The sequence below is a fragment of the Grus americana genome, chromosome 2 (assembly GCF_028858705.1).
Source record: "Grus americana isolate bGruAme1 chromosome 2, bGruAme1.mat, whole genome shotgun sequence".
NCBI lineage: Eukaryota > Metazoa > Chordata > Aves > Gruiformes > Gruidae > Grus > Grus americana.
Genome location: NC_072853.1, coordinates 126,703,666 through 126,730,017, shown reverse-complemented (window position 1 = coordinate 126,730,017; position 26,352 = coordinate 126,703,666). Strand labels below are relative to the sequence as shown.

Genomic DNA, 26,352 nt, shown 5'->3' with positions numbered 1-26,352 from the left:
TGTCTTTTAATTTAGCTTTGCTACTCAAAACAAAATTGTAGCAACGTAGCCGGCTGAGATTTTGTCAAAAATTTAGCCGCTTTTCCATTTGCCTTTTAATACAGCAAATGCTGCTCACTGTGCTGCAGTGGTTTAAACAAGCCTTCCCTGAAGGATGACTTTTTGGATAAATGTGCGCTGTGTGTGATTTTTGGATTGCAGAGTGTCAGGGGCTTCTTCAGCTGGAGCAGTCCTGGCTGGGGGAGGACACCCCAACTGACCGAGAAAGTCCTTAAAAAATAGACGCTGTTAAACTCCGGGGTCTGTAACTCTTCTGCCTGGAGGGAGGACGGGCAGAGAGGCTGCCTGCTGCAGGGACAGCCAGGGCAGCTCTCTCCTCCGAGGGGAAGGAGGCTAAGAAAAGCTTTTGTTTTTCTCTCTTCAAATGAATTCACTTCCAGATTGCAGCAGGTCTTTTTGCTGGCCGCTGGTTTTTCAACGTGGGTATATCAGTTTCAGGGAACAAGTGTGTGTGCTGTGTGTGGAGTTTTGTTTTGGGGGGGGGTTGTTGGTTTTTTGTTTTTTTTTTTTAAATTCTTGAACCTGTGTGAAAAGTTTTGTTAATACAATCTGCAGGCATTGTCAGAGAGCTTTCGGTTCATCAAAGGACTTTTTGTGGAGAGGGGACACCGCATCCATTATGGTGGCTGCGCATTTCCCGGAGTGAGTCTCTCCGCAGCGTTTCTTTACGGTTGCCAGTTGGGTGCCATGTCTGTGCACAGCGTCCCTTGCTCCGCCCGACTCCCATCTTGGGCTTTTCAAGAAACAGGCAGTAACTGAGGATTTTGTGTTCCATTTTCCAAACCTGAGCTAGCTTTGGGGCAGGAAGCAAGGCTCCTCTGTGCCTCAGGAAACCTCACGCCAGGCCGGTGCTCAGTCTGACGGGGCTGAGGCAACTTGGCTCATTTGCTTGAAATGAAAGCATGCACGTAGTTGTTGAGCTCATGTCCTTTCCAGTGGGGCAAAAGGAGTGTTTCCAGGCTGTTGCTTTTCATTTTTAAGGTGTTCATAGGAATAAGGACTGGCGCAGGCCTCGATGGAGTCTCTCTCTGCCAGCGACACTTTGCAGAAGGTGGTTTTTTACCTAAAAAACAGAGGGCTCCCTGCTAGCTTGATGCAAATAGTTGGGCCAGCACGGTGCTGGCTGTGGCATCCTGGCCACAGAGCTGGGAAGGCCTTGACACCTACTCTTGCTGTGAGAGAGGGCTGCCAGGAGTGCGACTTCGCTGAAACCTCTGTGGGTGTTTTGGTGGGAGCAGCCACATGCCTTCAAAATGGCGGGGGGGGGGGGGGGGGCAGCTGGAGCTGCCTGCCCTGGGGAGGGGGCAGCTGCGGTCTCCCCTCTTGGCACCCTGGGGTGGGTCCTGTTCCTCACAGACCTGCTCGTGGCCTTTCTCCCCCTGCCCCTCCCCGAGGAGCTGGGGCTCATTAGCCCTCTGAAAGCTGATACAGCCCCTCCGGGGCCACACGAGCAGCCATGGCCCCTCTCTGCTAATCAGAGACAGGCAGGACCTGGTGGCCCCTCAGCTGGGGAGAAGAGGGGTCGTCGTGTGGCTGTCTCCTGCCCCAGGCAGGGTAGCGGGAATGGGCCCTCCTGGGTGATAGTGCCTGCCAAATTTGGCTGGGCAGGGAGGCCTGGGAGCACTGGGTGGCGTGGCTGGGCTCCGCTGCAGCCGTTAACACACCTCTGTGTGATTTAGGAGCGAGGGCAGGGGGGCAGCGGAGAGAAATGGGACCTGACCCCCCCATCCCAGCAGGGTGAGGCCCATCATCTCTCCTGGTGGTGTCGAATGGGGGCCGGGTTAGGGTGAGGCTGCTCTGCACCCAGCCCTGCCACCCCAGAGGTTGGGGCAAAGCCCGTGTCCAGGGCTGTGCCACAGCGGCTGACGCCTGCGCCTGGCTCGTGGCCTCTCCTCAGAGGGAGGGAAGGGGCGGAGGGGCACGCAGAAGTTTTAGCAAATTGGGCTGAAATTTAAAAATTCTCCATTCCCTGCAACTGCCCAAAACATCGCTGTCTCAATTCCCACCCCCTTTCTCCTCCTCCTCGTTGTGTTGGGGATTTTTTTTTTCTTTTTTTTTTTTCTTCTCCTTTATTATTTTGGGTCTTTTTGCAAGTTGGCCTCCCCGTCCGCACCCGCCGTTGCCGCCCGCTCCGCGGCGGCGGGGCGACTCCGGCAGGGCTGGGGCTAGCCTTTGCCTGCCCGCCTGCCTGCTTTTTTTGCGGGGCTGCTGGGAGTTGTGAAGGCGTGTGAGAATCCTGGGAGCTGGTGATGTCAGACCGCTTGGGTCATTTGAAGGTTAGCAGCCTGGGAAGGGTTCACGGAAAGTTCACTCGCATATATTAGGCAATTCAATCTTTCATTCCCTGTGACACAAGTAGTAGGAAGTGAGCTGTTCAGAGGCAGAAGGATCTATTCACGGCCGAGGGGGATCCCGACTCCCTACCGGAGCCGTTTTATCCCGGGGAGGCGGAGGATCGGCGCGGCGCGGGACGCGGCACGCACCCGGCCAGCGCCCGAGGAACGGGACTGACTCTAAAGAAATTTTGGGGGAAAATTGATGGGAGCTAAAACTTGGAATGCGGCTCGCTTCCCCCCATCTTGCTGGATTGGCTGGGCAGCCTGGAAAATGGTAAATGATCATTTGGATCAATTACAGGCTTTTAGCTGTGTTGTCTGTCATAATTCATGATTCTGGTCTGGGAAAAAGACCAACAGCCTACGTGCCAAAAAAGGGGCAGAGTTTGATGGAGTTGGGTGTACTTTTATGTGCCATTTTCCTCCACACCTAGAGGAAAGCACTTTTGCAGGCATTCTGTGCAGGGGGAATCATGTTTGACTGTATGGATGTTCTAGCAGTGAGCCCTGCTCAGATGCTGGATTTCTACACTGCGAGTCCGTCTTCCTGCATGCTCCAGGAGAAGGCTCTCAAAGCATGCTTCAGTGGATTGGCACAAACAGAGTGGCAACACCGGCACAGTGCTCAATGTAGGTCCCAACTGTTATTTTTCCAGTTTTAAAGTAATTATCGTTGTTATTATTTGCATGCATTTAAAAAAAAATAAATACTTGTAATTAAACGCAGGGGTAATGAGGGGTGGGGGAGAGGTTTTCTGCAAAATGTTGTTTGCAAGCCTTTTTTCTCCTTTTGGCAAGAAAGGAAAAAGGAAAGAAGCACCGGGCTGCTTTCTGTTTATCCCTTCTCATGTAGCATATTGATCCTAACAACAGTTGTGGAGCCAAGCAGGAACACATCAAATTATAATATAAGACAACAAATACTTACAAAACTCCAACCAGTGAAGGACGAATTTACATAACATCTCTGTAGTAGGGTTTTTTTTTTCCTTTGCCTCCTTATTCTAATTTTGTACCACATTTGATAATCTGGATGCATGTCTCAAAGTGCATTTTAGCAGAGCAATTAAAATGCTGCTCCATACAGTTCTTGCAAAGACGTGGAATTGCAGTGGATAGGTGCCATTCCAAAAATCAGACAGTAGTTTTAAGTTTCCTAAGAAAAGGCAATATTTCTTTGTACTGACCTTGCTGCCACCTTTCTTCTTCACTTTGTTGCTCTAAGAAGTTGCTGTTTTGCTAGAAAACTACTTACTGTGAACACCCTTTGAGTTTAACCATCAATTATTTCTATACCTTGAGATTCAGGCAGCGTTGCACTGGTAACGGGGGAGGGAGAGTTAGTGGTAGGACACTTCTGAAAATGTATTCTTATGTTATAGGGTCTTGATTTGTGGCTGAAATACATAGGTGGTAAACAATGGCAGCATTTTAACACCACATTTTCAAGTTTGAGAAATGACAAGAAGTGCCAGAAAGCATCACCTTATACTCTGCATAAAAGCTTGCAGGATGCTTCACTGCTCTGACGGTGATTTAGATAAATGACTTGGCTATCTATCAAAATGTTTTTAACACGCTCTCAGGCACTTCAGTACCTCATTTAACCATGTAATTCTGTTTGAAATTTTTGTTTTGCGGTATGCTAAAAAGTTACCTGGGAATTAGCATAGTTCTCCCTTCGATACAGTTGATCTCAAAGGGGTGGAGGGGGGAATTGAAAAATAAATAAAAAGATGTTTGGTGAAATAGTGTGTTTTTTCACTCTGCTCAAAAGTTTTCAGTCACCATATGACATTTGTGTGGGTTGAGTAGTGAAAACAGAATTGTAAAAATCAGTGACTACCAGCCTACAACACTGCAAATGTTTTGATGTCTTTACAATTAAAATTAGACTGTGAAGTTCAGCATGGGATGTTTCTTTTCTCCGCGCTGTTTTCAAAATGCTCGAACGAGGTATGAAACAAAGCTTTTACATCGAAATAATGTTACTAGCTATGGGAGAGCGTCAGTTAGGGGGTGGAAAAACCCCAAAACACATGCTTTACTAAAAATGTGTTTTCCTCCTTCCATGATTTAAACTTTAGTATAACTTTAGCAGTGGTATTGCGGAAACTTTGAATTAAATAAACTTTCCTGTAGTAGGAAGCATATGCTGTTGTAAAAAGCTTACATTTGCAAAATATTCTTTCTATAACTTCTGGTTTAAAAATGTCCTGCTCATTCTCTTGTGTGTTGTTAATACCTAGAAGCAGGATTCTTAAAAACAAAATATATGGTGTTTGTTCTTGGGCAAGTTAAACACAGGATTACCCTTATCAGAATGGAATGAGTGGTAAATATGTCATTTGCCTAGGGCCTGTGATAAGAGACAAGTGTTGATAACAGCAAAGTTTAGCTAATCAAAGAAACTCATATTAACAAGAATAAATAAAAAATACAGGAAAATGCATTTAGGAATCTAGTCTTGTAACTTTGTAAGCAACAGGATTAATCTTCACTGCATGGAAATTTAAAATCAGGCTGAAACCTGAATCATAATACAGTGACTGTAATTTGAACTGAAAGTGAATGGTATAGGAATATGGAAAAGCAATTTAGTTAGAGTCCAAATGAAGAATTTTGTTTGATTTCTAGAGCAAGTTTTGGTTTTAATTTTGAAGAAAGTGTAAGCACTTGATGTGTGTGGATAAATATACGTAAATGGATTATAAAAATACTAAAATTGTCTCAACATGTAAGATTTTTTCTTGCATCTCATGAAAATAATGACAAAACCAGAATTTTTGTGGTCCAGAAAGCTTTTAATGGTTTAAAGGTTGCTCCAGTGCTTATAAATACAAGGAGAACAATGTTTAATTCTAGCTTAAGTGTTCCTCAGCCTCTATTTTTATGAAGATCTCTGTGATTTAATGGAATGTAATCATAGCCAAAATCTGAAATTATTGGACGTGTAATAGATAGGTTTTTGGGTCTAGTTTGTTGTTTTATTTTTGGCTCTGCCATAAAAGCAGTACACCTGCAGCCATTGCTTTAGGCCTTAGAAATACTGCTTTGATAGAGATGTGATTTTAGAGTAAAAGGTAAATGGTTGTTGAGGGAATAATACATGGATAGTGCAGATTCTGAACAGGCCAGTAACAATCTTAGACACTGTCAGGGTTTCGACTGAAATTGCTGGCAAAATTGGCCATTGCACGGGTTAGGGCAGAATGCTGTAGGTCTCCAACTTCAGCACATCTTCAGTATGTTAATCCCGTTACGATTCACTAAGCAAGCGCGCTCCTGCAACATCACGAATTTTCTAGTCCACAAGGGTCTGCAGAGTAAAAATAGAGGGTAAGGCACAACCCAAACATGACCTTAACTTGTGTGGTATTTTTTTCCTCCCTCCTGTGGGAGGCAAAACTTGCTATGGGTTTGCAACGCAGGCGTTAGCCACTGTATATTGCAAGATGTGTTATGAGCACACAAAAAATTACCGAATTTTGCGTTCAGACGTGTTTATGGTTTATGTGATACTAGTGTTGTTATAGGTTTAGAAAATAAATTATTTATTTGCAAAGAAAATTATGGACTCAGAAATGAGAGCAGAACCGACTGCACTTTTAATCATGAGTTGTTCTCTTTTTCTCATAAGATAAAAATCAGGTCAGTATAATCAAATTAGACAAGAATAGTTCTTAAGAGGACAAAAGAGTTAAGATTGCAAGAATGAGTAAATTGTACTTTTTTTAAGTGAGGGAGGATTTTTCTCATAGTACAGCGACAACAAATACTGAGAGAAAATGAATAACTTTTGCTGAAATGTGAGCTAACTAAATACTGCCGAAGTGGGAATGGGACAGGCCCTGAGAGAGAAAATGCTGCAAGGAATGATGATTTTCCTTTGGTCTTGGAAAAGCCTATTAAAAAAAGTCTTCATTAGTCTTCATTAATTAAACAGGCAAAAAACCCAAATGAGCAGGCCCAAAATAAGTTTGTTTGGCAGTATGTAGTGTTTCAGCTAATTATATCAAGTAGAAGACTACTGCCTACTGCGTTTTGTTAGTTTTAGAAGACTAAGAAATTTGATAAAGGCAAAAGTTACGGATATGGCAGCAGAACGTAATAGGATGTCGAGGCTCTTGTAGTACACAGTTCTTATTTCAGTTTGGTGGGAAGTGTTTGCCTGGTGAGGATCTAACAGGTATTAACTTTCAGAAAGTTCGTGAAGATGGGACTCCAGAAGGCATGCGTTTTCCTTCTGAATTCTGGATTATTGCGATGTTTGGGTCAGGTTCTCGTTCCCTGCGAGCACTGGAAATACTGGAAACATCTGTGCTTGACAGAAAAAAGCTCAGTACTTTATTTTCTTTCATCTTTTTGAATTTAAAAACAAACATTTTGAAGTGAAGGATTTGTAATCTGCATTCCCAAGTATCAAATTGCTGCAGGTGTGTTTGCAAGTGCCCAGAAGGCAAGATCTGTTTGAACCAGGTTATTTTCTTTAAAGTTCATCTATAAACTTTACAGCTAAATCACTAGAACTGATTTGCTTAGGGATACAGTCTTTATTTAAATTTTTATACTTGTAGCTTAATGCCCTGAAATATGTGATGAAAAGTGTTTGTTTCTGATCCCCTTCATTAAAAAAAAAAAATGCACGGGGATATTTTTCTTTCAAGTTAAATGAAACGAGAACAACTATTCTCTGTGTAGACTCTGATTCAGCTACAGGCACAGGAAAACTCTGATGGACACGCACCACTGTCAAAAACCCCTGCAGACAAAAATGATGAGAGGCGTTCGCCAGTGAAGTCAGGGTGGGATAAGCTTGGAGGAAAAGCAATGTATCTTTGGGTGACTCCCTGCTTGCCTAATGAGTCTGTGCAGCAAAGGTGCAACTTGTCAGAACAAAGCTAGGCTGGCGCAGCGCTGCCTCGCTGCCTCGAAGAGGGTTACGGAGAAGTTAAGGAGCTGAAAGAGAGAGATAATGTTTCAGACAGCAAAGTTAGTCATCCTCACATCCAGTTAAATCTCCTCTTACTGCTGAGCCGTCTTCGTTAACCATGCGTGCGTCATGCCTGCAGAGCAGCCCAGCCCAGCTAAGGGGCTTTGCTCGGGGGCGCACAGGGAGCGAGGCGCCCTGGTCGGCGGATTATGCTTACACCTCCCCTAAGCACCCCAAGTGACTGTTTTTGCTCAGGTCTAATTTATACACCACCCTTTACATGGCCGATGAACTGCGGCTGTGTTACACAGCCAGCATTTAGATTTGGGAGCAGGGTTGTGAAAGGGACATTGTGCTCCGAAGGATCGCTGTCTGCTGTGCCGTGCCCCATCCTATTGAGACCTCAAAAGCAAAGCACAGCTGCGATGAGTTTCCAGATCTGTTTGGCCATGGGGACCGGCGCTGGTATGCGTGCAAGTGAGGGGGAGCATCCCTCTGCCCCACGCAGTTTCTGCCTGGGGGGGCTGACAGCAGCCCCCAAGCAGCGAATTTACAGGGGCGGGTGGCTAGGGCCAAATTAGTTGCGGTTTCGGAGGGCTTTCCAGAGCTTCACTAGGCTGTAGCGCACAGCCCCATGAGGAAGGATATCAGTTGATGTATAAAATGGCCAAGGAGCTTCGGTAAATAGACTTTACCCTTCAAATCCAGAGGTCCTGGCAGCGGCTGTGCGGGAGGGTGGGGTTGTACTTTTCCCCTTCCTGTACTTGGACACTTTTGATTATCCAGACTTTCTGGGACGGAGCAGGGCTGCCTAATAACAAAGCCTGCATACTATAATTGCCTAAATAGGCCTATTGTCCTTTTCAAGTCACTGTGCTGTGAAATCTTTCAACTTTTTGCTGAAAATGTTGCATCTGACGTTTAGATGGCTTAATGGCTGTGGCAAGGAGAAGATCTTTTTCCCTCATTTCTCATTGCTGCGTGGTTGAGAAGCTGATTATATTCCTTCCCCCTATTGATGTTTACTTCTTTTGGGAAGCAAGTATTTTAGCCCCTTCTGGCAGGGTAAACTGCCAAAAGTAATAGGCCTGGAAATACAAAGCTATGATTGATTTTGACCTTTGCTCACATGCATGAAGTCTGTCCCCATGCAGTGTGACCCATGCCACTTCTTGCTGAAATCCAAGCCCTTTCAAACCAAATAGAACCACGAAAATACAAGCCATGAAATGCTCAAAACTATTCTAAAATAACAGAATAATAATATTCTCTGTACTGCAAGAAAAAGTATAGGCAGGAGGGTACCAAAGCTGGATTTTCCAGCAAGCAAACCAAGAGTAATGTCTTTCATCTGCTGCTGCCTTTTTATGAGAACCATATTCTAGGTACAAAATAAACAAACTGGTATCATGTGGGAATGATTCTTCTGTGCAGTCTTTCGGTCACAGTAATCTTAGCTGTTCCTCCTAATTCTAATCAGTAAACAACTTTCATCCAAAAACATGGATTTTAAACTGTCTTTTAAAAAATAATCTAAGGTCTGGGATTTTATTAATCCGTCGTTGCATGAGCAAACGTGTTTCAAAAGTTAAGAATGTCAGAAACAGTAGCCTAAAGTTAGCATCCTAAATCCACATTTCATGGCTTCATTTCCAAGTATGCTGAGCATCTAGGAGCTCCCTCAGCACTTTTAAAAACAGACCACATATTTAAATGACCAAATACTATTTAGAACCTTCATTTAATTTAAAAAAAAAATTTAAAGGACTTTCCCACTTCCCCCAAACTATATGAAATAGTAATTCCATGATGGAGTTCACAACATTAACAGTGGAAATAGAGACACTTGTAAAACAAAGTAGAACTTGTTTATAAGAGCATATTACTCTCTTTCTATAAATTTACAAGTGGAGTTTACAGAATTCTACATTTAAACCTCAAACCGAGGGTTTTTTCCCTGTATTTTGCCTGACTGTCAGATTTCTCTGATTCTGTTTGCTTCCTTGCATTAAAGTCCGCTCATCAGATATTAATCTGAGACAGTTTCAAACTTGTGGTATTGATTGTGAGAGCTAGATTATCTTCTTCATATACTCACTCATCATTAGCAGCTGCTCTGGATTGTTTTCCCAGTGGCAGTGAATTAATATGACTGTGGTCACTGTGCATTTTGCTTATTTTTGGGGGGAGGAGGGGAAAATCTAGCTTCCTTCAGCTCATTTTAGTAATCTGAATAGGAGCGGAGAACTTGCATCATGTGACAGGGCAGCTCACCAGCATGGGGTCCCTGTGTGAGAACCTCCCTTGTACATGACAATCTGATAAGGATATCATGTGGTTTAGAAACACATTCCCACAATGTTCACTTCTTTGTCCCTTTATTTGGGAGTGGGTAGGAAAAAAACTTTTAACAAAACCAATGCCAGCCCATATATAACTGACCCCACTTTCTTTTAGCGTTCTGTTTGAGCCTTACAGCTTCTTCAAATACTTTTGTTAAGAGAGATGGAAATATAATCCAGCAAGTCTGTGTAAAGAATCCTAGACACACAGTATATAATATACCTTCTGTTCCCCTTGGACAAGGTAATTTTTCTTTCCCCTGCTTATACCATGTATAAACTGAATATTATAAAACTATGCAAGTTAAATATACACATGCAAGTGACACTTGTATAGGTTTAATAGGTTAAAGCTTGAATGAGTATTTATAAATTCTCAGAGTGCTCTGGATCTTCACCACTAAGAACATGATGTTAAAGTCCTTCCATAGTTTGGAGGGATTTCCGTTTTATGCACTCTCAGTGACTTACATTTTACCCTCTAAGTGCATCCCCTAAGAAAAGAGCAGAGAAATGTCTCTCAACAAAGAGGTTTTTTAGCACTGCTGAGTTTCTTTTAATGGTTTGGAGGATCTCTTTCCATTGAACCATAATATTTTTCTCTAGGTTCACATTGTATTTTTAGCAAGGATCTTTGAACGATAAAATGACCAGTTAAGTATATTTTTGTCTTTTAGAGCCTTATCTAGTGAAGCACTTTAAATGCACTCAACCCTCTACCCTTGATTTTAATAAGAGTTTCAGACACAGAGTGGTCGTATGAGGGAACTTTTAGTATATTTATGTACCAGTACTTTTATAAAATACCAGTAAAAGCTCATGCCATTGTGCTAGATGTTCAGCACAATGAACATCCAACATTTCTTCTTAGAAAGAAGGATCATTCTCCTTCTAAATATATATATGAGAGGTGTGGAGCAATTAAACAAGTTGCCCAGTGTTGCACCAGAGACAACTGCCACAGTTTGATTTAACTCAGATTTTTTTCAGAGGGTGTTTCAACCCTAGAAAGCCATTTGTGCCTGTAAGATATAAACAGTGGAAGGAATGGTTCAAATGATAATAATAATAATAACCTCCCAAAACCCCAAACAAACAAAATAACACAAAAAAATCTCTCGAATCCTGTGATTTTTTTTTTTATCTGAATGCAGCTTGTGGTGAGTTCCTGAAATGACCATTACACCACTCCAGTGGGTTTCTCTGCCAAGCTGACTGGTGGCACAGCAACACATCATATAGAGGTGTGTGTATCTCTTCCTATGAGACTTCTTGTCATCTTCTAGTCTTGTACCAGAATCCCTCCTGTGCCAGCCGGTGACCGATACCAAGAGGATTCCCAGGTTTCTGCATGATAAGTGGATGTAACAGCATCCGAGTTGATGTAAATATTTCACTTGTTCACAAATACCAATCTGGGATAGAGGTGTTCAGGCACAGCACAGCTGTACCCTGCCTTTCAGGAGCCTCCTGCCCCCGACACTGTTGCTCAGGGACTGGCTGTGGGCAGAGACCAGTGCAGGGAGCAGGCTCCTCCGCCACTCACCTCTCTCCATCTCCCCAGCATCTCTTTACTTCCTCACCTTGTACCCAAAAACCCACAACGAAGACCAGCGTTGCCTGTCTTTCCAAGACTGAACATTCACTCGCACATGGAGAAAAAGGAGTTGGAAAACTGTGTCACAGTGCCATCTGGCGATACCTGCCCAAACCGTACCATTGGCAAGGGCTGTGGCCACCGAGGCGGTTGATCCACAGGCGGATGCTTTCCCCAGGCCCCTGGTTCACGCGCAGGGAAATGCCTGTGCGCCACAGAGCTTGTGTCTCTGGGGGTTTTTGCACAGCTCTCTGGGTTGCTCTAATCAAAGATCCCGTCTTCTCTGCAAACCTTCCCTTCCTAGCAGGGAGCGCTGATCCACTGATCTGCATTTTAGGCTTGGGGCACAAGTCAAAGGACTGGCAAAAAAAGTCACATATGTGTGAGCTTTTTGTTGTTAAGATCAGGTCCTGTGAGGGGGTTGTTTGTTTCTTTTTAAGCAGTTGTTCATACTTTTGCCTCTCAACTTTTGGTCTGAGGAGGTTTTTCTTCCCCGTCCATCTTTCAGAGTATTCCTTTGGATTGCTTTGTTGTTTGGGTTTGCTCTTTTCGTTCATTTGAGGAAGAAATTGTATTCCTTACTGGATCAGGGTATATGTCAGAAGTCTCAGAGACCTGTCAGTCTTAAGGATCCTTCTGTTTTCACCCCACCCTTTGAACACCAAGATGTAAAATGCAGAACAAATGGCAAATCATCTGTGTCTTTCAGATATTTGTGCAAAGTGTCTTTGATGACAGGCTCTAACAGAAGAATATACTTCTCCCAAGTCCTCGTCCCCTGGTGAACCTCAGTCTCCCTCTCTTCGTTCAGAGAGCACATTCCGGCTGTGTTTTTTCTAGTTGCGCATATCGTCACATGCTATGCAGGTTAGGTATGCAAACTGCTCATCTTTCTACGCTTTGCGTGTATTGCCACATTCACTTCTCTGCGGCCACGCCAATAAGGATCCATTATCTCTCCGAAGTTTTGAAATGAAGCCTTCGGCTGCCTGCAAGAAGTCAGAGCTGACTCACATCCTTCTGTGTTGTTTTTTTTCCTTATCCAAATCCTTTCCTTTGTGTTTTGGAGAGATCCTGCAAGACTTCATGGTTGAAGCACGAGCTATGTGTTGGGAAGCATTGCACGTCTGGACACAGTTTGGGAAAATAGCTGTTCCCCTCTCCCTGAAATGGAGTCCAGTATGAAGGCTGCAGTTGTTCACAGGGGCTGTTTTCACCTTTACCAAACTGTGAAAGCAGAGCTTAGTTACAGCATGATACACTGACACTGCCCAGTAATACCATGTTTGTTATGCTTTCACTAACCTTAATTTCTGTGCAGAACAAGAAAATACTCTGACGAAAAGAGGTGAGAAAGGAATGACGCAATTAAATGAGATTAAATCAGAGTATCGGTTTCCCTAGAACACATATTTGGCTCTTTACCAACAATCTTTTCCCCGTTTTTCAAATAAACACATATTTTCACATGATAACTCTATTTGAAATATTAATGCTTCCAGGGCTGCATTACCTTTGTTTCTTCATCAAAGTCCATTACTATGAAAAGGCTGCTGTTCCTTAGGCTGTTTCAGCTTCAAAAGAATTTTAGGGCCTGGTCTATTGGAAAGCTTGGGGGTATAATTAGTGAAAATGGAAATAGATGCAAGAGAAATTTAGTTCCTGATGTTTTAATTTAGTGTAGTACTGCCATGTGTTGTTGAAGAGGATTCTTAAAGGCAAACATAATTATTTCATTATGGTCTTCAGAATGCTTTCATTGGTCTTAATGACAAGAAGCCGCATAAGGAGTCATACATTTTAATTAGACCTTCTTATATTTACATCAGATAAATAACAAATAATTGATGAAAAACAAGTCTTCTGAATGGATGATTTCACACAGAGCTCTGGTTACAGTTTAATGATAAAACATTTATCTTATTGCTTTGCATTTTAATTATCTAGAATTATTACTCTAGTAGAGATCTCAAAATGCTGTTATTTCCATGCATTTCATTAGATTCACATCTAATTTGTATGAATCTGAAGCTAAGAGAAAAGGTGTTTTTCAACATATATCCCTTACAATCAGTTTCAAGCTTTATTAATTTCATTTTGCTTTCATTTCTTACATTTAAATACCTTTTTTTTTGGTGGTGATAGACTCTTGAGTAAAAGCTAGTGGGAAGAGGAGTCAGACCTTTTCCTATGTGTTCAATTCCCTACACAGGAGCAAATCCTGCCATTGTTAACAACCCAAAATTCCTGTAGAGGTCAAGGAGCGAGTATGAAATTGTAGGGCTCGTAGTGGAATTTTCTAAGGTAGAACTTGATGCATCTTTCTCATCAGCTTAGTTGAAAGTTGTATTCCTAAATCTCTTCGATTTACTTCTAAAAATCTTACCAATACCTCCTTTATTGGACACTTTATAATACCAGGTGAAATGATTTTAGAGTTTTGCTACTTGCAAGAGTCTTTCGTGTTTGCAAGCTCTCCAGCCTTTCATTTTTGTAACAAAACATATTTCACATGATTCATTCCTGAGAGTATACAGAACGCTAATTGTTGTTATTGATTTTAAATTTCGCAACCATTACAAGTAACCCAGATGAGTGGCAGATAAAGAGTAATAATCCATGGAGTTCTGGAAGTGTTTCATGTTTGTCTGTAGTACTTTATGTGATCAATAGTAACTGCCCCATTGAAACTAACTGCTGTATCAAATAACAGTAAATCAAATGAATGTGCTTACAGATTATTTATTGAAAGCTTTAATTGTTCACTGGGGCCCTGCTTATCTCAGGAAACAATAGAAGGCAGTGATCAGGCAAACTGGTTTGCAAATGCCGGGGGTGCTGTGAAACAGCAGGGTCTCTCTCCCCTGTGCCTGAGTGGTGTGAGAGCTTTCCAAAATGCGCCCCTGTCCCACTGGGATTGCCCTTAGGGGTTGATCCCAGGGTAAACTGGTCAGAGGTGGATTTTCTTAGAGACCATCTCTTGACTTCACAGGTTACTCTCTTTTTTTAATTATTATTATTTTTAGAGCAATCTCTTTGGATGACAAACGTGGCATATCGGGTGGTTTAAAGTGTGGAAAAAGAACTAATGAGATTTCCCAAAATTTCCAAGAGGTCTGTGTAATGAGAGACAAGACAGGATCAGACCTTAGAAAGGGAAGTAAAAGAAAGCATACTAAACTTACTCTGTGGAAAGCTTACCTAGGTATATTACAGGTTTGGGCAATTATATGCTGCTGCACAGCTGTCAGACTTGTGCAAATACTAAGAAATTAAAACCAATGATTTCTAACAACCCCATGCTATTATTTTTTACTAATTCCTTAAAATGCTGCTCTGTCTTGTCACAGTCACTCTATGAAGTACTATTGCCACAGGTTGGAGGTTTTCTGGGCTTTAAAGTGAAATGGATAGACTTATAGGCAGTTTCACTACTATTTACAATTTTTTTAATAACCTCAGTTTGTTGTCAGTTATACTTTGCTGTGGCTTCAGAATCCTTTCGATATCAGCTGAGGCACTAAAGCTGTTGTTCAGCACATTCGGGAAGATGGCACTGAATGAATTTACATTTACTAACATATCTTTCCAACCATGACAACTGGAAAATTGTTTGTAAAAATGAGCTTAATTTCTACAGAAAATGATGGCCCAAATCTTTCAAACATGGTAGAAAAAAGTTTTTTCCTCTTAAAAATGTATGGTTTGTGAAATGTACTTACATTCATATGTGTAATAGTGGATAATCATAATATAGACATTTTAAAATTATTAAAGCACAGTAGCCAGAGATGATCTGGAACTGAATCTCACTTGAAAAAAGTAACTTCCTTTTTTCAAAGTGTAAGCTTTGCCTTATGTTTCTTGGGACATCAGGTGTCAGGACTGAATGTTGCTTGTCTAGTTCTTTGGAAATAAAGCATTTATTCTGTATAAAGTGTGGTTGACATTTTCCCTGTTTGTAAGGCTGGGATGTTGCAGTCAATTGCGAGCAGCGTAGCTGGGCAAAATAAACCCCAAGTCACTGTTGAAGGTAGGTATTGAATAAGAAAGACCAGGTGACTAGGAAATACTGCTACCACGTATGTCTTTGCCTACAGTACAGTGTGTGTGTATTTTTTCTCTTCCGGGTGAGAACGGTACTGACGGACAACATACAGGTAAAATTACGAGCATTCCTCACTCCAGCGGTTTAATAGGAAAATCCACTGCAGGTAGAGAATAGGAGAACAGAATATTGGAAAACGTGCTCTCCAATGGCGGTACTCATCTCTCCAGTCTCTTGTGAATGTCTTATTTTATTGATCTTTGGTCTCTTAGGCAGAGAGTAGAGGTGTGTGCCGAGCCACAGTCGCAGTGTTGCTACCGCTTCACTGTAGGACACTGAGCTCCTTCCCAGCTTCCAGCTTCTGCTGCACCTACTGTCAAAGGGGTAGAGGGATGTTGGCAGGTTAACTGCACCACTGGAAGGTTAATTGCACCTATAAACATCCTTAAAAATATATATGAAATATTATGTAAACTCAATGACAAGGACTCTGAATAACAAGGAGAGGGAGTCTGGTACTGTCTTAGTTTTTCATGGTACCTTCCCCATTGTGTTATCATCTTTTGTCTGGCAGGTATTTCATTCAGAAATATTGAAATTCCACTCAGGCAAGCATTATGGCTTGATAAACTGTATATTTCATTTGTCCCCTCAAAAGGTATTGCCGATGCTCAGTTCTTAAATATTCCATAAATTTGAATTTCTTACATTAGCATCAAAAATATTGGGATGAGCTACTCTTAGTAACGCACTGTCTTGATCTGGCATGCTGAGGGGATGGAGGAGGACAGAGTTTGTCCTTGTTTTGGTCTCAGATGTTGCAAATGTATGTGTGCTGGAGGATGTCAGAAAGGTTAAGTTTTGGTCTGACTGCCCTTCTACTTGCAGATAAGCCCAAGTGATGAAAGCCATTTTTTCCTGTTATTATGTCATGTCTAAATGGAAATAATGTATTGTTTTAATTATACCCCCACAGTTGCAATAGTGGAGCAGTGTAGGTGTGCAGTTAGGCTAGTGTAGAGAATAGCCTTAACACTTACATGGGAAGTAAGCTACATGAATGTAAAGCATCTATATAGAAGCAGAGGTACCCCAGAGGTTCGCTGCGATAATGTTAGGGCCATGGGAGATGTGTACTGGGATATCTGCTTGGTTTAAGAAGCTATCTTTGCCTCTCCCAGTCTACGCACTGTCCTGTCCTCTGCAGGAGGCTGCTGCTCTGCGGCAGGAGGAAACGCACGGCTCCATTTCACGGCCCCGAGCCTTGCCAGCTTCAGCAAATGGCCCTGTCTCGCAGCAGCATGGCTGGGAAGCTGGACACGTGCTTTCCCGCCCGCTCCGCCGGAGGGTTGGTAACCTCTGGGAAAGGGCTGGGGGGTGGCTGGCTGCCTGGGGTTTGCTGGTTCAGCAGGTTTCATCCCAGCTCCGTTGTAGGATGAAACCTTACTCAATAAAGAATCATACCTCTGGGTGGCATAATGCCAGAAAAAAAAAAAAAGAAAAAAAAAAGAGGTCTTCAGCGAGGGCCCGAGAGCGAGATCCCAAGCAATGAGATATAAGCTTCACAGTTGTCCGTTGCCTTGTAATAAAGGCGAGTGGCTGTGTGATGGGGGGCTGTCAAAGAAAATAAGGAGTTAGACCTCCTTTTCTAAGGAAATCAAAACTTAGAATTAGCGGAGCAATAAAAGCCTTCTAAAGCGAAAGCTGGAAACAATACATTTTTAATAAAATGGGCAGTTACTCTAATTGCTGAACCCCTACTGTTCAATTTCTTTTAGTGCCCTTATTCATTAAATTCAGCATAGTTATTATTTACAGATGTATGCGTTTTAAGTTGTTTATAGAAACCATGCTTTGCAGAAAGCTGTGGATGGTATAATACTAATTTGTAAGTGTTTATTGCGGCCTATAATATGCAATTTTAAAAACAATTAAAAATAACGGTGGATCTCATTACTGGAGTCAACTCCAAACTGCCCATGAAAAGTGAAATATTAGTACCGTGTACCACCTTAAAGGTTATAGGCCATTTGTAGTGGATTGATAGTGTACGCATTAACGAAGAATTTACCAGTTCTTAAAGATTTTAAGCTCAGCAGTCTAGTTTCTAGATATTATTCTAATGTAACCCATTTAAACATATGTGATAGAGTTCATAATTGCCCTTGTAAATGGGTATAGAAAGGAGGGTATATAAATCAATTAGTGATATCCAGCAGTGTGGCTGTAATACAAATTAATTGGGATGATAAGCGTTTTAACTGCTACTATACTTACTTGATGTACTTTTGATCACTGAATTGGCTCTTGTTGAGTCACTCTATTAATTTTAAGATTTAAAAACACCTAAAGATCAGAATGTCCTGAATTAATGGTCCTAAAGTTTGAGAAATAAAATTATACGTAAAATATTGCACAGCAAGTCAGTTTTACTGCATTTCCAAATAGAGCACAACAGTTTTATTTTGTCCATGTGGTAAAGAACAACTGTGTAATAGTATTACATGATTAAAGATATTAAAACACTCATTTTCTTGCTGGATTCAAGCCACAGCAAAAAGTCATGATGAATGGTGTCCTAAGACCACGTTGAATATATAGAAAATAAAAAATATTTGGCAGACATAGTAATACTGAAAACTAATACCAACTTGGATAGGAGGTGAGTTTTGAAGAATAAAACCATTCCTTTAGTATAATACTCTGAATTATTCTGTTTGGATGCTTGGAAAGATTTGAAGATAAAAGAAAAGTCCTCAAAACACTATAAAACATTTAATAACTATAAATGAAGACTTTATGACTTCATAAAATATCTGAATGTGTATAGAGATTATAGTAACGATTTAGTTTCCTTTGCATTTTTTATTTATTTTTTAAGGTACTGGATCTGAATTTTCTCCCATTTACGTTTATGAGTCAAGAGTCTTTCTTGGAATCAATGGGGTGACAACACTGTAAAACAGATCTGAAAAAAGAATCAGACCCCTTTTATTTTTAAGTATTTTGTCCCTCACAGTTTGCCTTTTTTCTTATTTTTGATCCTGCTGGGAAAACATGCTGAATTTGTGACACCACAGTTGTATCTATAGGCCACAGAAATAGGCTCTGTTTTCCTAAATACAGAGTAAAGAGGACAGAGTTCTCATCCTCCCTAAATTTGTGTCGCTTCTTTGCTTACACCACTTTACTCCAGATGAGGATCTACTGGTAAAGCAAACTGGGCCTGAATTGCAAGAAAAGAAAAGTTCGTTTGCAAAGGAAAACCTAACTTCATGCAAATGATAGCATAATTATATGTTGGGTTTTTTTTTTTTTTAAAGAAGATCCTATTTTTCAGTTTTGCAATAATGAGAAATTTTCACTCAAGACATGCAATTTTGCATGGTAGTGGCCAGGCAGAAAATCACCGACCTGAAAAAACTACAGACCTAGCATCTTTCGGATGTTTTTCTTCAGTTTTCCGTACGATTTATTTTTTTCATTTAACATGTTTTCTTTTTCATTTTGAAGGTAGGCTCCTAATACAAACTGATGAGCTGCTGCCCTGTAAACTCCGCCATGCCTGTGAAACCCTCCGGCCATCCTGTCTGTACACTTACTTTCACCCTGGCTCCCTCACGGTGTCTGCCTGGCCATTTATTTAGCGAAAGACGCTCCTGTTCTCAGTTACTAGCGCGTCATTAAGTCTCGCTGTCCTGAGAGTAACACAGGTATAACCAGACGCAGTTCTTGTCCCTGATATAATTAATCCTGACAAGCTTTCTGCCTTCCACGTTTGCTCAGGTGTAAATGTGTCTCTCTGGCTACACGGACACATAAACCCAAATGTAGAACTGTGTTGCTGATCAACAACAACAACAACAACAACAACAAAAAAGCCTGGAGAACGGTATAATTTTCTTTGAAAAGATGATGTGAACACAAATCTTCTATGTTAGTTATACGTACGTCCCTTGGGTTTAGTGGAGCTGGTGCTTGAGAACCAGGCATTGCAAACTAGGGTAAACCTTACTCTTGTTTGAAAATATCCTCCTGAGCAAAACCTGCAGAATATGAATGTGCTCTACAAAGCAGCCACAGCCTCTTTGTTGTCCTCTACTGCTAGCTCTAGTAAATATGTGTGTAGAGTACGTAATTGCCACAAGTCCTGACTTTACTGGGAGAAGCACCGGAGATGGTTGCAATGGTGGCTTCCCTCCAGAATATCTGTGGGACACAGCAAAATGATGTAGCGGCTTCAGAAAAAGTTTTCAGGGTGTTTGCATTCAGAAAGACATGGTTGGGGCATATTGGTGATTTCCAGATCATATGTGGTCAATATACTAGCCTGGTAGATACAGGCTTATGTCTTGACGGTACATGAGGCTGGTGTTGGCTTGGACAGTATAGTCAAGAGTAGAGGTTTTTGTGGTAGTTTCTAGTGTTGCTTATGCCTGTGTGGGACACAGCACCCACATGCACGGGTGCTGCTGAGTTGCCTTCAGGAGAGGATTCAGGACTTCTGTCAGGGCAGGTCTGTTGTCTGCTGGGACATTCCTGTGTAACTGTATATGCGGTGGGGTGGTCTTATGCAAAGTTGATTCTTAGCAGAGATCAGAAAATGAAGACAAGCCTTTCATCATCTTTCCTGAGTTCCTTACCAGGGGCTGTGGTGGCTCTCAGGGGGCAGAAGGCTCCCAGCCCTGGCCTGCCTTGCAATTGGCAGAGCAAGGTGCACACACAGACTTGGGGGTGCTTCAGAGCTCCCACATGAGAGGGTCTGAGCACAGACTTAACTGAGTTCCCTGCTCTGTCACATATCCCATGTGTAACCTAGGGCAAGACATGTAAGGCTATGTCTTGAAGTCACTGCTAGAGCTGCAGCTAGGTTCTCAGTTGCTGTTGAAAATCCCACTTGAGTACTGCTTGCATTTTACTAGAAATTTAAGACCCAAGCAAATTTAGCTCTTTGACAGTGCTTCTGTTTCCCATCTCTAAAGTAAGAATAGTTCTTCCCTTATCTCACTTAGGTGTTACAAAGGTAAAAATGTGAATGTTCATGGGATATTCACATACTGGAGTGGCAGCGGCCATGCGTGTGGATCAGATAGGTAGAAGAGCAGCATCTTTCATGCTGCTAAATATGGCAGGACCAGAAGCGCTGCCGGCTGTGCTGCATGCTGGGGACAGGGGGGCCTGCAGAGAGTCACTCAGGGTGTCTGTGATCTGTGCAGGAATGTCGCTTGGGAAGGTGCGCTGCCAGGTGGGGCCCCTGGAGTGCCGTAATAAATGGCACTATAAAGTCAGGTAACTGAATTTGCATCCTTAACAAACGGATTAATTAAGAGGACAGATTGTGGCAGAACAGAAAAGCGTGTTACAAAAATATCCCCACCCTTCACTCGGCAACCGGTCGAGGATATTTGTGGCAATAATAAAATCTGTGCTACAAATGAAGAAGCTAGATGCTAAAGAACAGAAATTGTGTCATGGGACTAGAACAGAAGGATAACCAAAAGATAGATGCAGTTGTCTTCTGATTTACTGCGAACAAATCTGGATAGCTCTGTTATGCTGGTAGTAGGATGCTGAAATTTATTTCCTGCCCCTAGTCACCTGATATGAATGAAGGTTTCAAAGGGCTGTACTTCTGTCGTATGGCCAAGATCGGTATCCACTGACTCCGCTGACTTACGTTACATGACTCTGCTGGTTAATATTACAGATTTGCAATTGAAACTTGGCAATTTTGTTGATGAAAGACACAAAGGAATATGATGCAGCTCGCTCTCTCCCAGTTCTGAACTGGTGGAGGTGCAGCAGACAAGTGTAAACACTTCTTTTCTGCCATTCCAGTTGGCAAATACAACTTGGTACACACACAGCAAAGGCATTTGCTGAACATGAGGAAGCCTTTTTTTTTTTTTTTTTGACTCATCCTTTGAAGTTAGTCTGCATTTTAACACTGAAATGCTAAAATAGTTAAAATGAAAGCGATCCGAGGACCTGCTTTGCAAGTAATGGCTCCCCTCAAGGTTATGGAGGCCTTTCAAGGTTCATTCTTTCAAACACCTTTTGACTTGGCAGGATCACGATCATTACTGTTATTTGCATTGGAGTAGTGCTTGAAGGTCCTGCAGTGCTGGTTACTGTACACCATATTTTCAGACCCTGCCCAAAATAGCATACTGTCTAAATACACAAGATGCAAAAGGGTGGGGGAAGAAAATACTGTCCTGATGGTATGTCTGCCTGCAGTGGAGCAATGGCCAAATTTGTACTTGGAACTTCATTAGGGTAAGGATATCGGAGCAGAGAGTATGCTTAACTGCTTCTCATACTCACAAGGCGGAGGGCAGAGTTCAGCAGGACCCCTCTTCTCCCAGATGTGACGGGACAGAAGCCAGCTGTCCGTATCGCTCTTTCACTGACAAGAGTCGTAACAGCAAAAGCACTTCGGCTTTGGAGACTTCTGCCAACTCAGCTGCGCCTATCAGGGCTTGCACCTTGTTTGAGATAGCTATTGGCAGCAGCAGCCTGTGCCCTAGGCATGGCTCTTAAAATGACCTGCTCTGAGCCACTTTTTCGGTGACCTTGTGTGCGGTTTGTCCGTTAGTAAGACCTTGCAGATGTGGCTTCTGAGCTCCATAACCTCCACTTCTTGCTAGTTTTGTTGTTATTTTGATCATACTGTGGGAATCTTGAGCAGCACGTAGTGAAAACCTATGGGATACTCTTTTAGCTTTTAAAATAGTAGAAAGGGATCATTTTGGATTGGGCACCCTCAAGCAGAGACCAGGTCATAAAGTTTCATCTTCTGATGTCCCCGTTGAAAGTGGAATGCCCCTTTTCAGACTAAAAGCAAACCTGAATACTTAGAGGTTTTTTGGCTTTCAGCCCAAATAATACCTTTACTTTTTTTTTAAGACCTAGACAGTTTTGCTGAGATGAACTATGACTTGATTAAAATTAATGCTGGAAAAATTGTAATCAAGAATTAAAATAGAATAACTTACATTTAACATCATGGCTTTAAGGCAGATGTGTGCAGCTAGCAAGACGCAAATAATAAAACAGAAACTCTCAAATGTGGAAAACATATTTTCTTCAGTACTTCTGAAAATCCTGATAATAATATCTCAATCTGGAGTTACTGTGGCAGCCTATGTTTTCATCCAGGTACGTTGTGTTCACTCGTAACAAAAAGCATTCGTTCCCAAACCTCGATGCATACCCAGCCCTATGAGGAAAGATTTTTGATTGTGGTTCCAATGTTACAGTTTGGTAATTCGTTCTGCGTTGATTAACATTTGCACATGGTTTCCCCTGAGCCTTTTCCTCCATCCTCCTGCCCTCAGCCCACTCCACCTCCATGCCGTCAACCCTTGGGTAGAACAACGCTCCAGCACAGCGAGTGCCGATACTTGAAATAGTAGCACGGCTTCTTTGCTTTGTGTTGTTTTCTTTGCAAGGGAGAAAATGGGAGTCTTTGCACAAGGGAGGACTTTGTTTTCCTCTTTCTGTTGTCTGTGATCCCCACCTGTTGTATATATGGTAAAAATATCTGGGACTTATAACCCAGCAACAGTACGCAGCCAGAGTCATGTGTGACCGGGTCAAACACACACTCGCTGGAGGGTCATGGCCAGGTTACTAAGTCAAGGCTGGCAAGTCTCCATGATAATGTTTTCTTTCTCTCTCACTCTTTTTTTTTTTTTTTCCTTCTCCCCTTGTCTGTCTTCCAAACAACAGTTTTTAAAAAAAAAAAAACAACAAAAAAACAAAAAACCCTCGTAACAACGCAAACTATTTAAGCATGACAAATTCAAAGAAGTTTTTTATTAAAGAAAAATTGGATGGGGGGGGTGAGTCAATGATATTTCGGATTTAATTTTATAGTATAGTTTTATGTGGCACATGAAAGAGAGAAATTTGTATTGAAACAATTGAGACCCACTTTCCCAGTTCCTGGCTCTTTCCTGGAAGATGATTAAAAGCAGACTTTTTTTCCAGACGAGACATAAAAATTAAATGATCTACAGTATATAGTTATTTTTTCAAATGTTTGGAGGCTTATAAATAACTTCTACAATCAAATGCACACATACAAGCAGCAGAGAATCTGGTTCTAATTACTTGTACTTTAGTTGAACTTTGGCGTTTCCTTTGACTTTCTGCCTAATGTATGTGAGCTGTGTGCCTTGCACTCCTGCAGTGAATTCACAAAAAAAAAAAAAAAAGGGCAAAAAATCCAGACTCTTGTTGGTGCCAACAAAAATGAGGGTTAACAGAATGTTTTGACCAAATGCAACACTTTGCTATTCACCCTAATTAGCTGAAATTGCTGCTTCCCACCAGGGACCCTGAGCTCAGTATTCAAAATTCCCTTGAGGCTATCCAGGAAATGCCATTTGCTTTACAACTTCTTATTCGTTTAAGACTCAACTGTCCAAAGTGTGCATTAACATACAAGCTTAATAATCTCAGTTTCTAGCAAAACGCAAGGCATTTCATAGTGCCTGCCTGCTTCTAGTTGGTCACAACGTAAAATACCTCCTCCGTCTGTCAACATGGTTTAGCTGGCAGTAAATTAGCTCTCACAAAGCACACTGTGCTTTTAAAGATCTTATCTGCTGCTTTATCTAACCTTTAGAAATATTTCAGACATCTTAGGAATTGTGAAGTGACCGATTGTTTGAGAGTCCCTGTGTGCTTAAAGCAGCATTCAGGTGTTGGGTGGCGGCACTGAGCCTCTGTTTTCTCAGGTGAGTAGGGACCCTGAAGCGTCACATCCCACAGGACAAGACAGCAGGGCATGGAAAGAAGTTGCGCTTTTTTTTTTTTCCCTCTTTGAATTCTTCCTAAAATTTTAAGACTGCTTTAGAAATGCCTCTTCTGAAATGTCAACTGTCCACCCCCCATCCCTTCTTTTTTTCCACCTTGCATGGGCAGACATGCATAGAAGACAGCGGGTTCTGCTGTCGTGCATCCGCTAGCCACTGACCCGGTACAGAAATAACACTTTATACTTGCTGAGCATGAATTGCTACAGGTGTCTGCACCAGATTTCTGCTCTTCTATGCTGGCAGTACGTACATTTTCAAATAAAGAGCTAAAAAGGCTAAATCCAACGAGGGATAGCAAGTCAGAAGTCCAAAAAACTGTACATCTTGCCTGTAATCAAAAGTGAATGTTTCCAAACTGGGTTTTCTTACAAAAAATCAATCTCTCTAGACAGTTGTTCAGCTGATGCAAGTATTATAGTGAATAGATTAAGCCCTTTTAGTGGTGTGCACATATATATATCTATGGGTGTCTTACGGAGGGTCTTGAGGTTTACATTGGCTCTTTTCTTCTCATATACCTTTTCAAATTGTCCAGAAAAAAATTCTCTAGCGGCATCTTCAGCTCTTCAGTTGCTTTGTTGTATATTTATGAACTGAGATGGTTGCTTAATCTCTTCTGGGTATCGCAAGTTCCTGGTGCTTGGCCGGTGCCTGACGGGCCTCTGTTGTACATATGGTTTGTGGTTTGAACATTACTGTTGGATGCTAGTGCTTGTTTAGGATGAAAACGTCAAAAAAGCAGAAGTGTATCAGTATTATTCCTCAAAGACTGCTTTCCCCAAACTGAAATCACAGAAGGATTGCAGGAGTGCCATTGTTTTATTGAATGACACAACCTTGTTTTCCCATGGGGAGCCTAAAAACTGCCTTTTAGATGGACTGGGAGACTTGAATGAGCTAATAGGAAACACATTGTCTGCTGGTATTACAGTTTTAAAGCTAAAATTTTGTCATTCCACAGACCGATTGGAAGCCACCATAATTCATGTATGAGCATGAAATAGCGCGCAGAATGTTTGAGGCCTCTCAAGGGCATTTGATGAATCTAACTTTAATTTAAAAGTACTAATAGATTATTGATTCAAGCAGGACTGTGCAGAGATCAATAACAAAGCACTCTCTGTCTCTCTTAAGTACCAAAAATTACTGTTGAAAAGGAATGATCATTCTCATTTCTGTTTTCATTAAGAAAATACTTCATTAAAGTTTGCTTGGTGCAGTAGGAACCTGTAGATTTTTGGTTTGCCAAGGTTCAGTGTATTTAATGCTGAAAAAGGTAAGTATAGTTCTGGACATTTTCTTAACATTACAATTTATAAAGCCACATGTTATTTTACTTTTCTGTTTTTTCACAGCCTCATTGTTGTTAGATATATAAATAAATTGTTCCCGTTCAAAAGATACCTCTTTGCTTAGAATCAGAGCCTTTCACACTTCGCTCTAGCATTTATTTCCTTCTCAAGAAATGTCCGTCCTTGAAGTTGATGGTATCTTAACCCAAGTAAAAATGGCAGAAAGGGGCCCTTCTCTCACAAGTAATCAGAAGTTGCATCGTGCTCTGTGATGCCCTCTGTGAATTCTGCAGAGCACAAGTTGACAATGAATCATGAGTTTAATAGAAATGTATCATCTTTGTAATCTGAAAAATATCAAGTACGGTAAATCTTGTCTAAGATTTTCCATTGAGTAATATTCTTTAGGGCCTGCTGTTAGTACTCTTGAGATTTAGCTCTGCTGATAGTGCCTAATATTTCTGGATAGATCTCAGTTCACAGATCCTGTCATTTCTGTATATCTGTTGAAAAGTTAGAGGGATTTATCTGAGAAGCAGCAGAACGGCTAGGTGAAACATGAAAATGTATTGCACATCTACAATAAATGTGAGGAATGATGACAGCATATCACAGAAAACTAATGCAGATGTTTTGGAAAGATGTAGTTCGCATGTCTTATCTCGCATCGTAGAGCTTTCACATCCTTTCCCTGAAAGGGATAACTGGCTTTTCAGCAGGTTCAAAACAAATGACCATCTAGAAATATTAAGGCAATAAAGGGATGTGGGGTCATAATATGGAAGTAGCTTTTTCTCAGAGAGGTTTCCTGATGTTACGAATCCTAAGGTAGGTAAGGAAGTGTTGCTGGGTTGTGCAAGTTTTACAGATTTAAGAAAAAAAAAAAAAAAGACAACTTGTTCAGGTAATTTTGTCT

General features: G+C 41.6%; 1 protein-coding gene across 7 annotated transcripts in view; it reads left to right on the top strand.

Moving 5' to 3' along the window:
• The window catches only part of RARB (retinoic acid receptor beta), a 335,268-nt gene that overhangs the window by 240,592 nt on the left and 68,324 nt on the right, over positions 1–26,352 (top strand). For 2 of the 7 annotated variants that reach the window (XM_054815870.1, XM_054815868.1), the window contains exon 1: positions 2,438–3,026. The exons of 4 other annotated variants lie outside the window; for them this stretch is intronic. In XM_054815870.1, coding sequence (XP_054671845.1) covers positions 2,870–3,026 — 157 coding nt within the window. In that variant the 5' untranslated portion in view covers positions 2,438–2,869. Of the gene's footprint in view, positions 1–2,437; positions 3,027–26,352 lie in introns of those variants that run through there. One more of the 7 variants, XM_054815871.1, reaches the window with a different exon arrangement.